General features: G+C 41.3%; 1 protein-coding gene across 1 annotated transcript; it reads right to left on the reverse strand.

Moving 5' to 3' along the window:
- Positions 1-10,075: 10,075 nt before the first annotated feature.
- Positions 10,076-10,804, reverse strand: FTMT (ferritin mitochondrial). The gene has a single exon (XM_005894569.2). It carries the CDS (start codon positions 10,802-10,804, stop codon positions 10,076-10,078), a length of 729 nt encoding a protein of 242 aa, XP_005894631.2.
- Positions 10,805-16,812: the final 6,008 nt, after the last annotated feature.

Genomic DNA, 16,812 nt, shown 5'->3' on the forward strand with positions numbered 1-16,812 from the left:
CGACAGTCCTTTTATGGTAGGGGAAATGCTTTTTTACTAATTCAGTCTATGAAAACATGGTGCTCAGGGGGTTTGAGAGAGACTAAGGTTTGTCCAAAAGCATTAGATATCTCTCTCAGGAGATTGTTTGGCCACCATCTGCACTGGGAAATTGGCCAGGCCGCTTGGAAGGAGTCCACTCCTGAGTGCATGTCTATGTTCTGTTCTCTGAAAACCGTCAGGCAGTCCCTCCTTGCTGGGCATTCTCACCCAGCCCGGGAGAGCCCCTGCACTCGCACGTACACACAGGCGTCGTTTTGCTCATTCCAAAGCAAATATACCCAACAAAGTGTCTTAAACCTACATGATAGAAATATGGAGCTTAGGAAAACTAATACGTGCCAAAGTCTGTGCAACTGGGTGCCCTTGGCAGATTATGTTTAATAGTCTGTTGTAAGCAGAGATACCACCCTGGTCAGCTCTGATGAGCAGTTGTGTGTGTTTTCTAGCTGTCTGCTTCCTGAGTGTGTCTCTTGGAGCACTCTTGAAGTGTCTCATTTTCTCCACCATGGACACCTCACCTTTGTTTGTGACAGTGGTGATGCTGAGTGTTTTCTCCAATGTCTTTCATTTGAGAGTGGAAAGTTTGAAGGTGAAGTTCAACTTTTAAAAAAAGTCAGGTGAACTGTATTGGCTTCAGAAACTCTGGGTCAAATTTCAGAAAGAAATGTATACACTCTGTCCTGAGATATTTTGTCATGCAGACTAAGTGCTTCCCCAAGGAAGTTTTCAAAGGAACTGTGCAAAACCTGATTAACAATTGCAGGTGAAGGACGATGACTTACAATAGATGCTAATGTTCAGGGGAATACGCTATATTTTCCCGCCAATCTGAAGGCCTTGACCTTGGCATCATTGGGTGTTTGTGTTCAAGAGTAAAACAATGTCTCAGGATATTTAAGTGTTTGGAGTCATTTCTTTCTATACTAGGTTTTTGTTTAGAAATCTAGTTTCCACTTGGTTCAGCTCCAGGCACATACTCTTTGACTTGTAGCTTTTTATAAATACTAGACAAAGAGCAAAGATTATATCCCATCTGTAAAATGATTTATATTTACTATTTTGTAATAATATCTGGTAAATGAAACTGTTACGGGAAGCACACTGACTGAAACTGCCCACCCTGGCCAGGCACCATAGTAACCATTTGCATTAGTTGTTTTATGACAGGAGGTCCTGGTAAGGAACACAGAACTAATAACCCACCACCAACCACAAGAGTTCAGAAAAGGTCAAAAAGACACCACATGTGCGACCACCTCCCAGAATCCTTCTTGGCATCCATCTTGGCTGAACAAGGCCTGCACCACTGGAAGGACTTTGAGTCAGAATGATTGGCTAAAGACAACCCGGAAATTAATCCCATAAATTAATCACCATAAAACCTGAGACTGCTAGCAGAGCAGTTTTCCTGGTTTCCCTTTCCCTACTGCTCTCCATCTGGGTGCCCTTTCCCAGTAAAATCACTTGATTTGTCAGCATGTGTCTCCTTGGACAATTCATTTCTGAGTGTTAGACAAGAGCCCAGTTTCAGCCTCTGGAAGGGGTGCCCCTTCCTGCAACAAAGCTAATTAAAATATTTCTAGGTAGAGGTTGCTATATCTCAGTAGATGACCTAATTTGCTACTTTTGATCCTGCGTGGCCTTGGCTTGCAGTTGCTTGCAGTCGGGATTTTAGTTCTGGGCCAGAGGTTGAAGTCAGGCAGTAAGAATGTGGAATCCTAGCCTCTAGACCACCAGAGACCAGTGACCAGTGACAAGGCCCTTGCCCGTCAGCTGTGTAGAAATGAATTTTCACATAGAGATGGGATGTAAAGAAGCAAGTAAAGTGCTTATTAAGAGGAAAAAGGGTACATGTGGATAGATAACACAGGTGGGCTCAGAGAGTTCTGCCCTTGTGGTAGTTTGAATTACTTTTGTGGGGCGTTTTTCTGTGTTTCTTTCTGCCAATCATCTTGCTTTGCCTGGTTTTGAGTTTGTATTTGGTATATCTCAGGGTCCTCCCACATGTGTTGATGGATCTCTTAGGATGGATTCTAGCAAAGAGGCCTATGAGCTGGTTGACATCACTACTCTGGGGTGGCACCCCCTCCCTTTTTGAATTCCAAGAAGCCTTCCTGTGCGTGTGTAGGTGGGAAGGTCTCCTTGACTTCAAGAATGAGAAGTGTGGTCTTTCGTCTGGTCAGGGCTTAGCCCCCTCTCTTCTTCATCTTGAAGTATCTGTCCACAGGGCACAAACTCCAGCTTCTCAGCCTGAGACCCATCTATCTCCTGCCTCACTTTATTTGGAAGATTGAGTTCAGCCAGGGTGAAGTGACTTTCAGTTTCATCTTAAAGCTTATTTTCTTAAAGTTTAATTTCTTCCTCTTTTATTCATTCTGTTTTTGGAGGACATGTCTTTCCAGGTCATACCTAGGTTTTCTTTTAATCTTGTGCTCCATTCTCCACTAGAACCTGACTCTATCACTTGCTTCTCAAATCTTTTCTTTTTACTAGCTTCTCTTGTCCTGAAAGCACTCATAGGCATTCTGTACCCTCTAGTAGCTTCAATTACTTAAAAAAGAAAAACTTTTCAAATAAGAATTCTATATTCTCTACCTGTTTACCCCCATGAATATGGCTTTCTATCTCCACCACTCCTAAAGCCACTATTCTGAAATAACAAATGAGTTACTGATTTGCCAACTCTGATGCCCCTTTTTTAAATTGAAGAATTAATGATTTACAATAAAAAAAATCCTAATAGTTACCAGTGAGGGGAGGGGAAGAAGGAAGGGCATGATAGGGATATGGGCTTTAGAGACACAATCTGCTTTGTGAAAAACAAACAAACAAACAAACAACAGGCCAGGGATGTATTTTACAGCACAGGGAAATGTAGCCACTTTTTTGTAATAATTTTAAATAGAATATAATCTGATGCCTTTCAACCCACAATCTAATTAAGCTCTATAGCATTTGATGGAAACTCTCTCTACTACCATGGCTTCCAAGACAAGAGTTTTTTTTTTTTGGTTTTGATATTTTTATGTTCTTTTTCTGTATCCTGTCAAGGTTTCTTCATCTAATATACCCTAAATATAGAGCTACTTTAATTTTCCAAGTGTCTCTGTCTGGACCCCCCTCTGCTGTCTTTCTTTTTATTAATATATCCTCTCTTCTTTGTCATTTCAGCCTTTTCAATTTTACTTATGATCTCTATGTGGATAACTTTCAGGTAACCAGTGTTACAGAAAATAATGCAGGGGGATAAAAAGACAGGAGTTTGTACTAAAGGGGCAAGATGAAAATTGTTAGCATTGGTAAGATTCAGGATTTTGCTGAATGTCTGGTAGAAGGTATGAGAGAAAGCGAGTGGTCAAGAATGACAAGACCCTAGAAACTGGTAGAATGGAATTTTCTTTTACTATTAAGCAAAAGATTTTAACTAGGTTGTGGAGGATGGAGAAATCAAGTGTATGTTTTTGATGTCTATGTTTCGTAGACATTTCATATTTAATATCAGACCACCTTAACTGCCTCTTGAGAAGTCTGTATGCAGGTTAAGAAGCAACAGTTAGAACCAGACATGGAACAGTGGATTGGTTCCAAATTGAGAAAGTAGTACATCAAGGCTGTATATTGTCATCTTGCTTATTTAACTTCTGTGCAGAGTACAGCCTGTGGAACCAGGGCTGGATAAAGCAAAAGCTGGAATCAAGATTGCCAGGAGAAATAGCAATAACCTCAGATATGCAGATGACACCACCCTTATGGCAGAAAGTGAAGAGGAACTAAAGAGCCTCTTGATGAAAGTGAAAGAGAAGAGTGAAAAAGCTGCCTTAAAACTCAACATTCAAAAAATTAAGATCATGACATCCAATCCTATCACTTCATGGCAAATAGATGGAAAAACAATGGAAACTGTGACAGACTTTATTTTCTTGGGCTCCAAAATACTGCAGATGGTGACTGCAGCCGTGAAATTAAAAGATGCTTGCTCCTTGGAAGAAAAGCTATGACAAACCTAGATAGCAGAGACATCACTTTGCCAACAAAGGTCCGTCTAGTCAATGTTATGGTTTTTCCAATAGTCATGTTTGGAAATGAGAGTTGGACCATAAAGAAAGCTGAGTGCAGAAGAATTGATGCTTTTGAGCTGTAGTGTTGGAGAAAACTCTTGAGAGTCCCCTGGATTGCCAGGAGATCAAATGAGCCAATCCTAAGGGAAATCAGTCCTGAATATTCATTGGAAGGACTGATGCTGAAGCTTAAGCTCCAATACTTTGACCACCTAATGCAAAGAGCTGATTCATTAGAAAAGACCTTGTTGCTGGAAACGATTGAGGGCATGAGGAGAAGGGGACAACAGAGGATGAGATGGTTGGATGGCATTACAGACTCAATGGACATGAGTTTGAGCAAGCTCCAGGAGATGGTGAAGGACAGGGAAGCCTGGCGTGCTGCAGTTCATAGGCCTGCAAAGAGTCAGACATGACTGAGCGACTAAGCAACAACAATGAAACATCTAAGGGGAAATATCAATAAATATTTACATACATAATTTATTTTTTTAATTGGAGCATAATTGCTTTACAATGTTATGTTGGCTTCTACCATACAACAGTGCAAATCAGCCATAATTATACATATATCCGCTCCCTCCTGAACCTCCCTCTCACCCCTCTGCTGCTGCTATGTCACTTCAGTCGTGTCCGACTCTGTGCGACCCCATAGATGGCAGCCCACCAGGCTTCCCTGTCCCTGGGATTCTCCAGGCAAGAACATTGGAGTGGGTTGCCATTTCCTTCTCCAATGCATGAAAAGTGAAAGTGAAGTTGCTCAGTCGTGTCCGACTCTTCGTGACCCCATGGACTGCAGCCTACCAGGCTCCTCCATCCATGGGATTTTCCAGGCAAGAGTACTGGAGTGGGGTGCCATTCACCCCTCTAGGTTATCACAAAGCACCAGGTTGAACTCTATATTATATAGCAACTTCTCACCAGCTGTTTTGTTCATGGTAGTGTGTATATGCTGATGCTACTTTCTCCATTCATCCCACTCTTTCCTTCCCTCACTATGTCCAAAAGTCCATTCTCTGTCTCCATTCCTTTCCTTCAAACAGGTGCATCAACACCATTTTTTCTAGATCCCATATATATGCGTTAATATACCGTATTTATTTTTCTCTTTCTGACTTACTTTACCCTGCATAACAAACTCTATGTTCATCAATTTCACAGCTGCTGCTGCTGCTAAGTCGCTTCAGTAGTGTCCGACTCTGTGCGACCCCATAGATGGCAGCCCACCAGGCTCCCCTGTCCCTGGGATTCTCCAGGCAAGAACACGGGAGTGGGTTGCCATTTCCTTCTCCAATGCATGAAAGTGAAAAGTGAAAGTGAAGTCGCTGAGTCGTGTCCGACCCTCAGCTACCCCATGGACTGCAGCCTTCCAGGCTCCTCCGTCCATGGGGTTTTCCAGGCAAGAGTACTGGAGTGGGGTACCATTGCCTTCTCCGTTCCATGTCCTAGCTACTGTTAAAAAAAATGGGTGTAAAACTTAGACAGACACTTCTCCAAGAAGGATATACAGATGGCCATAGAGCACACGAAAAGCTACTCAACATCACTAGTTATTAGAGAAATGTGAGTCAAGGCTACAGTGAGGTATCACCTCACACTAGTCAGAATGGCCAATATAAAAAAATCTACAAGCAATAAATCCCGGGGAGGATATGGAGAAAAGGGAGCCCTCTTGCACTGTTGGTGGAAATGTGGATTGGTACAGCCACTGTGGAGAACAATATGGAAATTTCTTTAAAAACTAGGAATAAAACTACAGTATGACCCAGAAATCCCACTAATGGGCATCTACTCTGAGAAAACCATAATTGAAAAGCACACATGTACTCCAATGTTCATTACTGGTGATCTTGACAACAAAACAAAACAAAACAAGGTTGGTGTGGTGAACAGTGAACACAGCCTTACTTGGGAGGTACCAAAGAGAACAGAAAAATTGGACCCAGGAAGCAGGAACAACTTTTTCAACTTTCATTGTAAAAGAGAAAGTGGTAACTTAGTGTTTGCAAAAAGGAATGTAGATCCAAAGGTGAAATTTTTTATTAGAAAAAATAACACTATTTTTGTTTCTCATGGGAACCAACCAATAGAAAGTGAAAGAATAATTGTAGGTGTGACGTCCTTTTGTCCTTGAGTGTGTGGGAGGGTTGGGACTCAGGGCAAAGCAGGAGATTGGTTTTAGAAAGCAAAATATATGCTTCAACCTTTGTAGCAGATTAAAGTGCTTTATATGTGAACACCGGGGCAAATACGTAATCAATTCAATGAGGAGAATATGTGAAGTTCTTCCATGATTACTTCTGAATTTTCAGTGAAATAAGAGGCTTATCAAATGACATTGTGGAAGGAGAGGAGACTGAGAGATTTGAGATGAGAATGTATAATAATTTTCTAGGATAATGGCTATTGAATGTTTTTGACAGAAACATAGAATAAGAAATATCACTATCCAAGATGTAAATACATGAAAACACGCACACACTAAGAATTTCAGGATACAATATCCTTACTTCACTTACTTTCACTTCAATTCTATTTTATTAACAAAAGGTGGATAGCAACTCACTAATCTTATGACACATCTATAGGCTGCAATATGCAGTTTGAAACACACTCATCTAGAGGAACTGAAGAGGACATTTTCTGCAGAAATGTAATAGCACTCCTATGAGGCAAGATAAACCAACTTAAGTATAGACTGTATAGTGAGATTGATCCACATAATCAAAAGCAAATCATCATGGACTCTCCAACCTCAATTATTCCTCTTGTTGTGATTCCTGCTTTTTTTCAACTTGTCTATTCTGTGGTTTGAACTCTACACATTTTCTTCCTATACCCCACTTCTGAATTCTCTTCATTAAAGCATCTGCAAAATTAAAAAGATTCTATCTCTAAACTCTCTCCAGCATGTCTTTGTTTCTATATTCTTTGGTTTCAACATGGTTCAGCCCTTTTTGCTTTATTTTATAGTTTTACTTTTCTATCATTATGATAATTGGTGCCCATGATAAGAAATTTATTTTAAAAAGACAAGTAGCTAAAGAAAATAAATATCAAACACAACATCACTAAGAGATTTTCCAGTTACATTTGTTGGTATATATATTTCCATTTTTATATGCATATATTTTATATAATTTCCCCTGGAAGTCTATACATATGCAATTATATAATATAACCCTACCTTGCAATATGCTTATTTTTAAGATAACACATTGTGAATTTCTGTCCACCTCATTATGTGTTTGACAAAATTGTATTTAATAGCTGCAGAACATTTCCAAGTATGCGGTTTTAAATTGTTTTGTTGAGTTTGTGCAGTCATGTGTGTGTAGCTCTCAAACCTGGTACTGAAGGGTGCACAATTTGCCAAAGACCCAAGCTGCTGTGCTCTAAAATCGATCCATCCCTTAGTTTGTTGCAAGGCTGCACTTCCTATGGCCATGACTCTTTGCAAGCCTATGGACTAACCCGCCAAGACTTTTCTGTCTATGGGAGTCTTCAGGCAAGAATACTGGAGTGGGTTGCCATTTCCTCCACCATGGGATCTTCCCAACCCAGAGATTGGACCTGTGTCTCCTGCGTCTCCTGCATAAGCAGGCAGATTCTTTACCACTGAGCCACCTGGGAAGCCCCTCTTACGGATCACTCCTAGTCAATAACTGAATGCCAGAAGTGTACATAAGCAGGCCCATTTCTCGGATGCTTGATATTCTTCTGATGAGCAATTTTAGCTGGAGGTCTCCCAGACAGGTCTCTCTCTACTCTATTCAATTGTAGAATTTCCTGGAGAACTATGTACAACTTCTCTTTCTTCCTTCTCTCAGGATCAGACTCACACAGAGTCTGAAGTCTCTCTCTGCTTCTCCCAGCTCTTTTCCCATTTCCTTTCAACATCCTTTATTTTTTCCCTAATACAGTTCTTCCCTGCACTTAATCCCATCTTGGCATCTGTTTCTCAGAGGACCCAAACTAACACCAACATTGAGGTTGTTTTCAGATTTTTATTCTCTACAACTAAACTTCTGATTGTTCAACATTTAGCACAGCATTCTTCTGTTGGGATCCCTTTGAAGCACTGCCATTGCTCCCTAAACTGAACCTAACCTTTCCTTCTCACCTCCGTAGTTGGGCTCTAGCCCATCTTTCCAAACACCACCCAGCACTCTTAGTCTAGCCAAAGGTCTACTGACCAAAATACATTAAGTCCCCTACATACGAATGAGTTCCATTCCAAGGGCAAGTTTGTAAGCCCAATTTGTTAGTAAGTCCAACAAGGTTAGCCTAGTAATCCAACTAACACAATTGCATATAGTACTGTACTGTAATGGTTTATACTGCTTTTCACATAAATAATACACAAATGACAAAAACTACGATGTTTCTAATCTTACAGTTTAGTACCTTGAAAAGTACAGTAGGGCAGTATAACATCTGGCATACAGGGGCTGGCTGGTATTGAGCAAAAAGGCCAAGAAGAGATACTGGCTGGAGGATGGAGACAAGGTGGGAGAAAACAGAGTTGAAGGATCCATTTGCAATAGAAGATGGAGGACAAACTGCAATTTCACTCATGCCTGGTGTTGCTGGCACAGGTTCTGGTTTCTTGCTGGATTCAATTCTACTTAAAAAGATACTGTACTACTATACTCTATGTAGTGTGTGTGTGTGTGTGCGCGCGTGTGAGCTAGTAACTCAGTCCGACTATTTGTGACCCTATGGACTGTAGCCCGCCAGGCTCCTCTGTTCATTAAATTCTCCAGGCAAGAATACTAGAGTGGGTTGTCATTTCCTTCTCCAGGGAATCTCCCTGACCCAGGGATCAAACCCTGGTCTCCCGCATTGCAGGCAGATTCTTTACCATCTGAGTCACCAGGGAAGACACTCTATACAGTGCTATACAGTAAAGTACACAAAAGCACAACCACTTGCAGAGGATGCACACATGTGACAAAGTACGCCAAACACATGAACTAACTTAACATGATTGGACATGTGAATGCATGCTTGCATCTTTGAACGCTCGAAACTTAAAGGTTCGTATGTAGGGGACGTACTGTATTCTCCTACTCACTTTATCGCCCCTTCTCCCACCTCCCCAAGAAAACATCTGCCCAGCTGATGCTTCTTTTACTCTGGATCCCTTCTTGACTTTTCCATCCTAATGTTCTTTCAGCTTCACTTTAAAGGCCACAGGAATGTGTTTTCTGCAATGTATTCACTCTTTTTGGTATGTTAAAAGGGAGGCTGTATAGTCTATTATCAGATACATAGGTATGGTTATATTATCATTGCTACCATGAAAAGCTAGCTGAGATTGGGTTTGTTTGGGAAACACTGAGCTAAATGAAAAATAAACCAATAATTTTTTTGGTTTGGATTTTGTTTTTAATTTCAAGATTTACCAGAGCCCTGAAAGTGTTAGCACACATTGTGTCTTTCCAAATCCAGCATTTATACTTTTTTAGCTTTTCTTGAATTTGGTTGATCACAAAATCCTTCAAAAACAGATTGCACTTTTAGAAAAGGGTAAAACTTGTTAACAGAACTTTGCTCGGATTATTTTTGCAGTACTACATATCCTTCATCTTGCTATAGTTATTTGCATATTTATCTTACACATATTTCCACTTTAGCCTTTAACATAACGTCTTGAAAATAACAGGCATTTGTTGAGTTGAAATTCATCGATATTTATTGCAGGGTCATGGTCTGGAATAATATTTGGTAACTGTAAAAATTTAGTTTGCATCTATTTCAGTAGCTTTTTTGCAGTCTTTTTTATACCATCTCATTCTGGGCTGGGAAAATCATCTTGATGCTGGGCAAACAGCCATTGTTAACATGGAGCTAAATACATTTTCTCTACAAATCACTTTATTGAGACATTATAAGAGAAGAATATAAAAAGAAAGGAGGAAACAGCTGCCTCTGGGTTCTGGCACACCTTGTTTGTGAAGGCAGCCTTTGGGTTAGTTGTGATTGTTTTCATTTCCAAGGGTATGCTTGTCAAAAAGGTACTCTGCCAGACCAGACTCGGGGGCCCCCATCTTAACCAAGTTATTCACGTGGTCACCTAGTTCTTTGATAGACTTCACCTGCTCATTCAGATAGTGGGTTTCTAGGAAATCGCACAAATGGGGGTCACCTTTGTCTGAAGCCAGAGTGTGCAATTCCAGCAACGACTGGTTCACATTCTTTTCCAAGAGCAGAGCACACTCCATTGCATTCAGCCCACTCTTCCAGTCGTTCTGGTCCGGTTTCTTGATGTCCTGCAAGCAGATCAGTCCTCCCCGCTGGTTCTGCAGCCTCATCAGCTTCTCCGCGTGCTCGGTCTCCTCCCGGGACAGTCGAAGGAAATATCTGGCAAAGTTGTGCAAGGCCACGTCATCTCGGGAGAAGTAATAGGCCATGGACAAGTACACGTAGGAGGCATACAGCTCCAGGTTGATCTGGCGATTAATGGCGGCCTCGGAGTCCGGGTGGAAGTTCTGGCGCACCCGGGAGGGGGCGCCGGCGCCATCCGCCGGCCCCCGGGAAGAGGCGGCTGCGGCCAGCAGGCGGATAGGGGCAGCGGGCGGGTAATCCGAGGACAGCCTGGGGACCCAGCGCGGCAGCAAAGCGAAGCCGTGGCGCGCACTGCGCAGGAACACCAACGATGTGCTGATGTGCTTGGGCAGGAACGAGAAACAGGGTAGCATGGCCTCCCCTATTTAGAAGTAGGGAAACTGAGGCCAGGCCGGCTCAGCGCGCAGTCAAGCGCCGCCCGGGCACCAGATCTGAATCAGAACGCAGCCTTAGGCGACAGCGACTGCGTCACACGCCCCTTCGCTTCCATACTCACCGAATTCCAGGCGGAGGGCTGCTGCGGGCGCGGGCGCGCGCGCGTCATTCGCGGTGGGGAAAAGGCTGATAACAGTTATAAGCATTGCCCCCATCGTCGACGCGAGGTTTCTGGTCTTGGGCGTTTCTAATTTACTATTTCATCTAAGTTTAAAATGCTGTCGAAAAAGTAGATGCTGTGACTTGAGTCAAACCTTACTTGGCCTCCCTCTCTGACCTTTTTCTGTCCAAGGACCAAGAGATGGGGGAGACAAGGCAGTGAAATAGGATAAAACAAAAATCAACACTGATTCATCTGAGAGTAAATAAAGGTCCACATCCAAAGAGGATGTTTATAAATTGACTTTCTGGTTATTTTTACAAATTTAAGTACGGAAATAGTTGCCAGTATTGCAGTAGGTGTATACTGGTGCGTGCATGCTAAGTAGCTTCAGTTGTGTCCGACTCTTTGCCACCCTGTGGACTGTAGCCCACCAGGCTCTTCTGTCCATGGAATTTTCCAGGCAAGAATACTGGAGTGGGTTGCTGTGCCTTTCTCCAGGGGATGCCTCCGACTCAGGGATGGAACACGGGTCTCCTGTGGCTCTTGCAGTGCGGGCAGATTCTTTACTGCTGAGCCACCAGGGAAAGTGTATACTGGTATTTCATTGTATTTTTAGTTTGCACTTCCATAATAATTAGTGATGTTTAGTATATTTTCACATATTTCTTGCCAGCCATATGTCTTTGATGAAGTGTATGTTCAAATCTTTTTCTCATTTATATATTGGGTCATTTTTTATTCTTCAGTTCAGTTCAGTTCAGTCGCTCAGTCGTGTCTGGACTATTTGTGACCCCATGAATCACAGCACGCCAGGCCTCCCTGTCCATCACCAACTCCCGGAGTTCACTCAAACTTATGCCCATCGAGTCGGTGATGCCATCCAGCCATCTCATCCTCTGTCGTCCCCTTCTCCTCCTGCTCCCAATCCCTCCCAGTATCAGGGTCTTTTCCAGTGAGTCAATTCTTCGCATGAGGTGGCCAAAGTATTGGAGTTTTGGCTTCAACATCAGTCCCTCCAATGAACATCCAGGACTGATCTCCTTTAGGATGGACTGGTTGGATCTCCTTGCAGTCCAAGGGACTCTCAAGAGTCTTCTCCAACACCACAGTTCAAAAGCATCAATTCTTTGGTGCTCAGCTTTCCTCACAGTCCAACTCTCACATCCATACATGACCACTGGAAAACCCATAGCCTTGACCAGAAGGACCTTTGTTGGCAAAGTAATGTCTCTGCTTTTCGATATGCCATCTAGGTTGGTCATAACTTTCCTTCTAAGGAGTAAGTGTCTTTTAATTTCATGGCTGCAATCACCATCTGCAGTGATTTTGGAGCCTCCCAAAATGAAGTCTGATGCTGTTTCCACTGTTTCCCCATCTATTTGCCATGAAGTGATGGGGCCAGATGCCATGATCTTAGTTTTCTGAATGTTGAGCTTTAAGCCAACTTTTTCACTCTCCACTTTCACTTTCAACAGGCTTTTTAGTTCCTCTTCACTTTCTGCCATAAGGGTGGTGTCATGGTTGTTTAATTTCTTATGGTTAATATCTGAATCTTTGATAGTAGTACTGCTTCTGTTCAGGTCTTGTTTATATTATCTATATATTACTTTCCTATATTTCTGTGTGCAAGTCAAATTTCCTGTCTAGGTCAGTTTCCTCAGTTGTAAATTTAGGATCCCCCTTGCCTCCAGTGAGTGGTTGAAAATATTAAATAAGAGAATGTATACAGAGGACTTATCAGAGTGCTTGACATGGAATAAGCACTAGAAATATTGTTTCATAGTTTTTATTGGATAATTTCTAAGTGGTTATTCATAATCAATATATTATTGAGCAAGTGATGATGGTTATTATTGCATTTGGTAAGACTTACACAACTTATAAAGAATGCTGACATGTATTATATAGTTGCTATCATGTATGGGTAGTGAGGTAGAAATTCTTTTATTATATGAACATATCAAGCTTGTAGCTTTGGAGTAAGCTCCCTAGTCTCAAATGAGCTTCTTAAAGTGTACCATAAATAAAGATGGATGCCTCAAATCTAAGCTTCCCTGATAGCTCAGTTGGTAAAGAATCTACCTGCAATGCAGGAGACCTCAAATCTAGTGATACTCAAACTCTGTAGTAGAATGTGATTGATATTCACTGAGCAATTTCTCACTAATTTTTGCTTCTCCAAACCCATTTCTGCTTTTATTTTCCTCAAACTTTTTCTACTCCTAAAATGTAGTTCCCTAAAGAGAGGTTATGAAAATGATTCTTTAGAGTGGTATTAAATGCCAACTGCTCCTACTAGTGTTTTAGGAGAAATGATGCTCTTCATATAAATGCTTATCCCCAAGGTAATAAAAAGCACAGATATAAAACAAATGAAATACATGAGATGTAATGAAAAATAACGCCATAAAATAAAATGCACATTTAAATATCACATGTTAACTTGTCAAAAATGTTTCTTTTTCTCATTACAAAATTTGTCATATATTTTGCTAGACTTCTAAAACGCAAAGATCTGGTAGGTGTTATTTTTATCTTATGGACATTTTAAAAAATCTTATGGACATTTTGATTTCTAGTATTCACAGTAAAATTAATGTTGTTATACTAAAAATATGAAAATAGATCATCACCCACCCCTCTTCACAAATCATTTCTTCCTCAGTTTCAATGGCTTCTTTTATTCTTTGAACACCTCCTTAAGCTTTCATGCTTCTCTAGGATTCCCTCTGCTTCTTTACCTTCCTCTCTTCCTTTTTTTCACTGTCTCATGAAATCTATCTCATCTTTTAATTTCCCATCAAATATATTCCCTACTCTTGTAAGTCTTACATAACCTCATGTAGAATTCATGACTACTTTTTGTTGTTGCTGGCAAAAATTTGTTTATCTTGAGAGCTTATCATATATTGTATCATAATTATAATCATTATCATAGTTATAATTCCTTGTGTAAAGTGTATGTATGTGTCCTTAAGGGCAGAACCATCATCTTAGTCATTTTAGAATCCTCAGGCCTAGCATAAAGCTTGACTATTTTTAAAAAGCACAAATAAATCCTTTCAGGTGCCAAAATAGATAGGGACAGAAATTTTTACTTCATATTACATACCAGCTTGGTTGGATGCACTTTTATAAAGTATATTAGTAGATGGCTTCACTTTAAGTTCTCTGAGCCTGTCCAGAAAAACCTCTGTACTTAAATTTCATTCTCCAAATGAATAACAAGATTCACTCATCTCTTCTTTTTGGATATATTGGTTATTTATCTTATATGCTAAAATGCTTTGCAAATTGGAAATTAAAAATTATATGAATGTGGATTGTTATTCATTCAGTCATGTTTTGATTTATGTAATACACATGGATCAAATTTTATGACATTATTTTCTTTAAAGCATTTGGTTGTAAATACTAAATTTTTAAAAAAACTTACCTACTTTGGAAAATATTTAAACAACACTCTACACTTCTGCATAAAATAGATGGAAGCAGTTTTATAATAAGGGAAAGAAAAGATGAAAAGTAACTTCACTCTCATATTTGTTTTTGTAGTAAAGGTATTTTTTTCTCCTGTTTTCATTTCTTTTTATTCTCATTGCTGTTGCTGTTGCTAAGTCACTTCAGTCGTGTCCGACTCTGTGTGACCCCATAGACGGCAGCCCACCAGGCTCCCTGTCCCTGGGATTCTCCAGGCAAGAACACTGGAGTGGGTTGCCATTTCCTTCTCCAATGCAGGAAAGTGAAAAGTGAAAGTGAAGTCACTCAGTCGTGTCCGACTCTTCGTGACCCCATAGACAGCAGCCCACCAGGGTCCCCGTCCTGGGATTCTCCAGGCAAGAACACTGGAGTAGGCTGCCATTTCCTCACTTTTATTCTCATGTTTACTTTCAAAAAAGGTTAGTAGCATAAACAACTCTTCATTTTCACTGATTCTGGTCCTTTCTAAAATTGCTTTTCTGTGAGACGTGACAAAGCCAGGGTGGAGAAAAGTCCATTGATTACTAAGGATCATCTACTTGCTGTTAATAGAGTATTTGAGAATTTTGAATAGAGAACAATAGAGGAAGTTGTCTTGAAAAAATAAAAAGTATCATATATGTATTGCTAGTCTGTGTATTATCACTAGGAAATCTCTCAAAATTCCACAGGGAGTGTTTGGACTCAGCTGTGGAGCCCTTTCTGACCTCACTCTGGGATCCTTTCAAAACTGGGAAACCTTCTGGCTCACCTGATCAATGAGCCAGAACTGAACTCTCAAGGGCAGTACATGCTGCCTCTAAAACTGGAAGAGGTCTAGCAAACTGTTTTGTTCATTTTATTCACCCAGGGTCAGAGGGGCAAGGTGCAGTCACTCTTACTTTACCTTGGAAGAGGTACCTGGCAGGCCTCAAACTGTTAGACTCCAAAAACTACACCAGTATCCTAGCCACTGACTATCTTCCACCTTCTAAACCTGAGTATCCAGAGTATTTCTTTGCTTACCAGATCTGATCAGCTTACTGCCATCTTTCTAACATGATGCCCTGTGGAATGTTCAGATGAGCCAGACTGTCTTTGGACGTATTGTGACAGAGGGCAAGCAATTTAGCATATCTCTGAAGTGAGAATGAGAAGACACACTGCTGCCTATCCTAGGTGAATGTGAACTACTTCAGGTGCTCCTTCCTGGTAGATATTGAAAATCATACATACTCTAAGTTCAAAAGTCACATACATGAACTAGAGGCTTAGTTGACCTGTTTCAGTAAAGATGCCGTACCTAGAACAACAACTTCAATTAGGGCTCCTGTTTGGATAAGTACACTATCCTCCAGTATGATTCATGGGATTTTGCAAAGACTAGATTGGTGACTTAAATGGTGACGTATGTAGTAGTAGTAGGGACCATTACGCTTGCCTCTTTTAAGCCTTTAGGGATGGCCCTGATCGTTGCCATTGTAGCCAGCGTGTGGCACTCATTGGCTTTAAGAACTCTGATGGATGGGGGCTTGTTCTCAGCCTTTCTGTCAGCTCTTATTCCATGTGTCAAGGAATCGGTGTAAGGATCCTGGGACCTGCTAAGTGTCCATTCCAATTATGCATTCAGAACTGAGATGATAACTAGATAGGTCCACAGATATATTGGACCCAAAGTGAGATAATCCTGGGAACCGAGGCCTTTACCTATAACAGCACCCTTTCTAGTCAGTCCTGGCCCACATTTCTGAGCTTCTGATGAATGCTGGTGATTGCCTCCCCATCACATTATATTTTGTCTTGTGTAAACAGTGAGTGCCACCAGTCAGTGGACTGTTGGATCTTATATACCAGACCCAATCTATCATGCTCACTTTCTAAGCCTTTCCTCACTTAGAATTCTGCATTCTGCCAACATTTTCTTACTTAGACCATGCTGAGATTTGAGCTTAATTATTCATATAAGGGTGGATGGAATGAATATCTGTGTGCTAATGGCACCCCACTCCAGTACTCTTGCCTGGAAAATCCCATGGATGGAGGAGCCTGGTAGGCTGCAGTCCATGGGGTCGCTAAGAGTCAGACACAACTGAACGACTTCCCTTTCACTTTTTACTTTCATGCATTGGAGGAGGAAATGGCAACCCACTCCAATGTTCTTGCCTGGAGAATCCCAGGGATGGGGGAGCCTGGTGGGCTGCGGTCTATGGGGTCACACAGAGTCGGACACGACTGGAGCGACTTAGCAGCAGCAGCAGCAAGTCACTTCAGTCGTGTATGACTCTGTGCAACCCTATGGACTATAGACCTCCAGTCTCCTCTGTCCATGGGATTCTCCAGGCAAGAATATTGGAGGGGGTTGCC

This window comes from Bos mutus, chromosome 7, assembly GCF_027580195.1.
Source record: "Bos mutus isolate GX-2022 chromosome 7, NWIPB_WYAK_1.1, whole genome shotgun sequence".
NCBI lineage: Eukaryota > Metazoa > Chordata > Mammalia > Artiodactyla > Bovidae > Bos > Bos mutus.

What these genes read in the sequence shown, in the direction of transcription:
- FTMT (XM_005894569.2), bottom strand. Translation starts at nt 10,804, where the DNA reads ATGCTACCCTGTTTCTCGTTCCTGCCCAAGCACATCAGCACATCGTTG.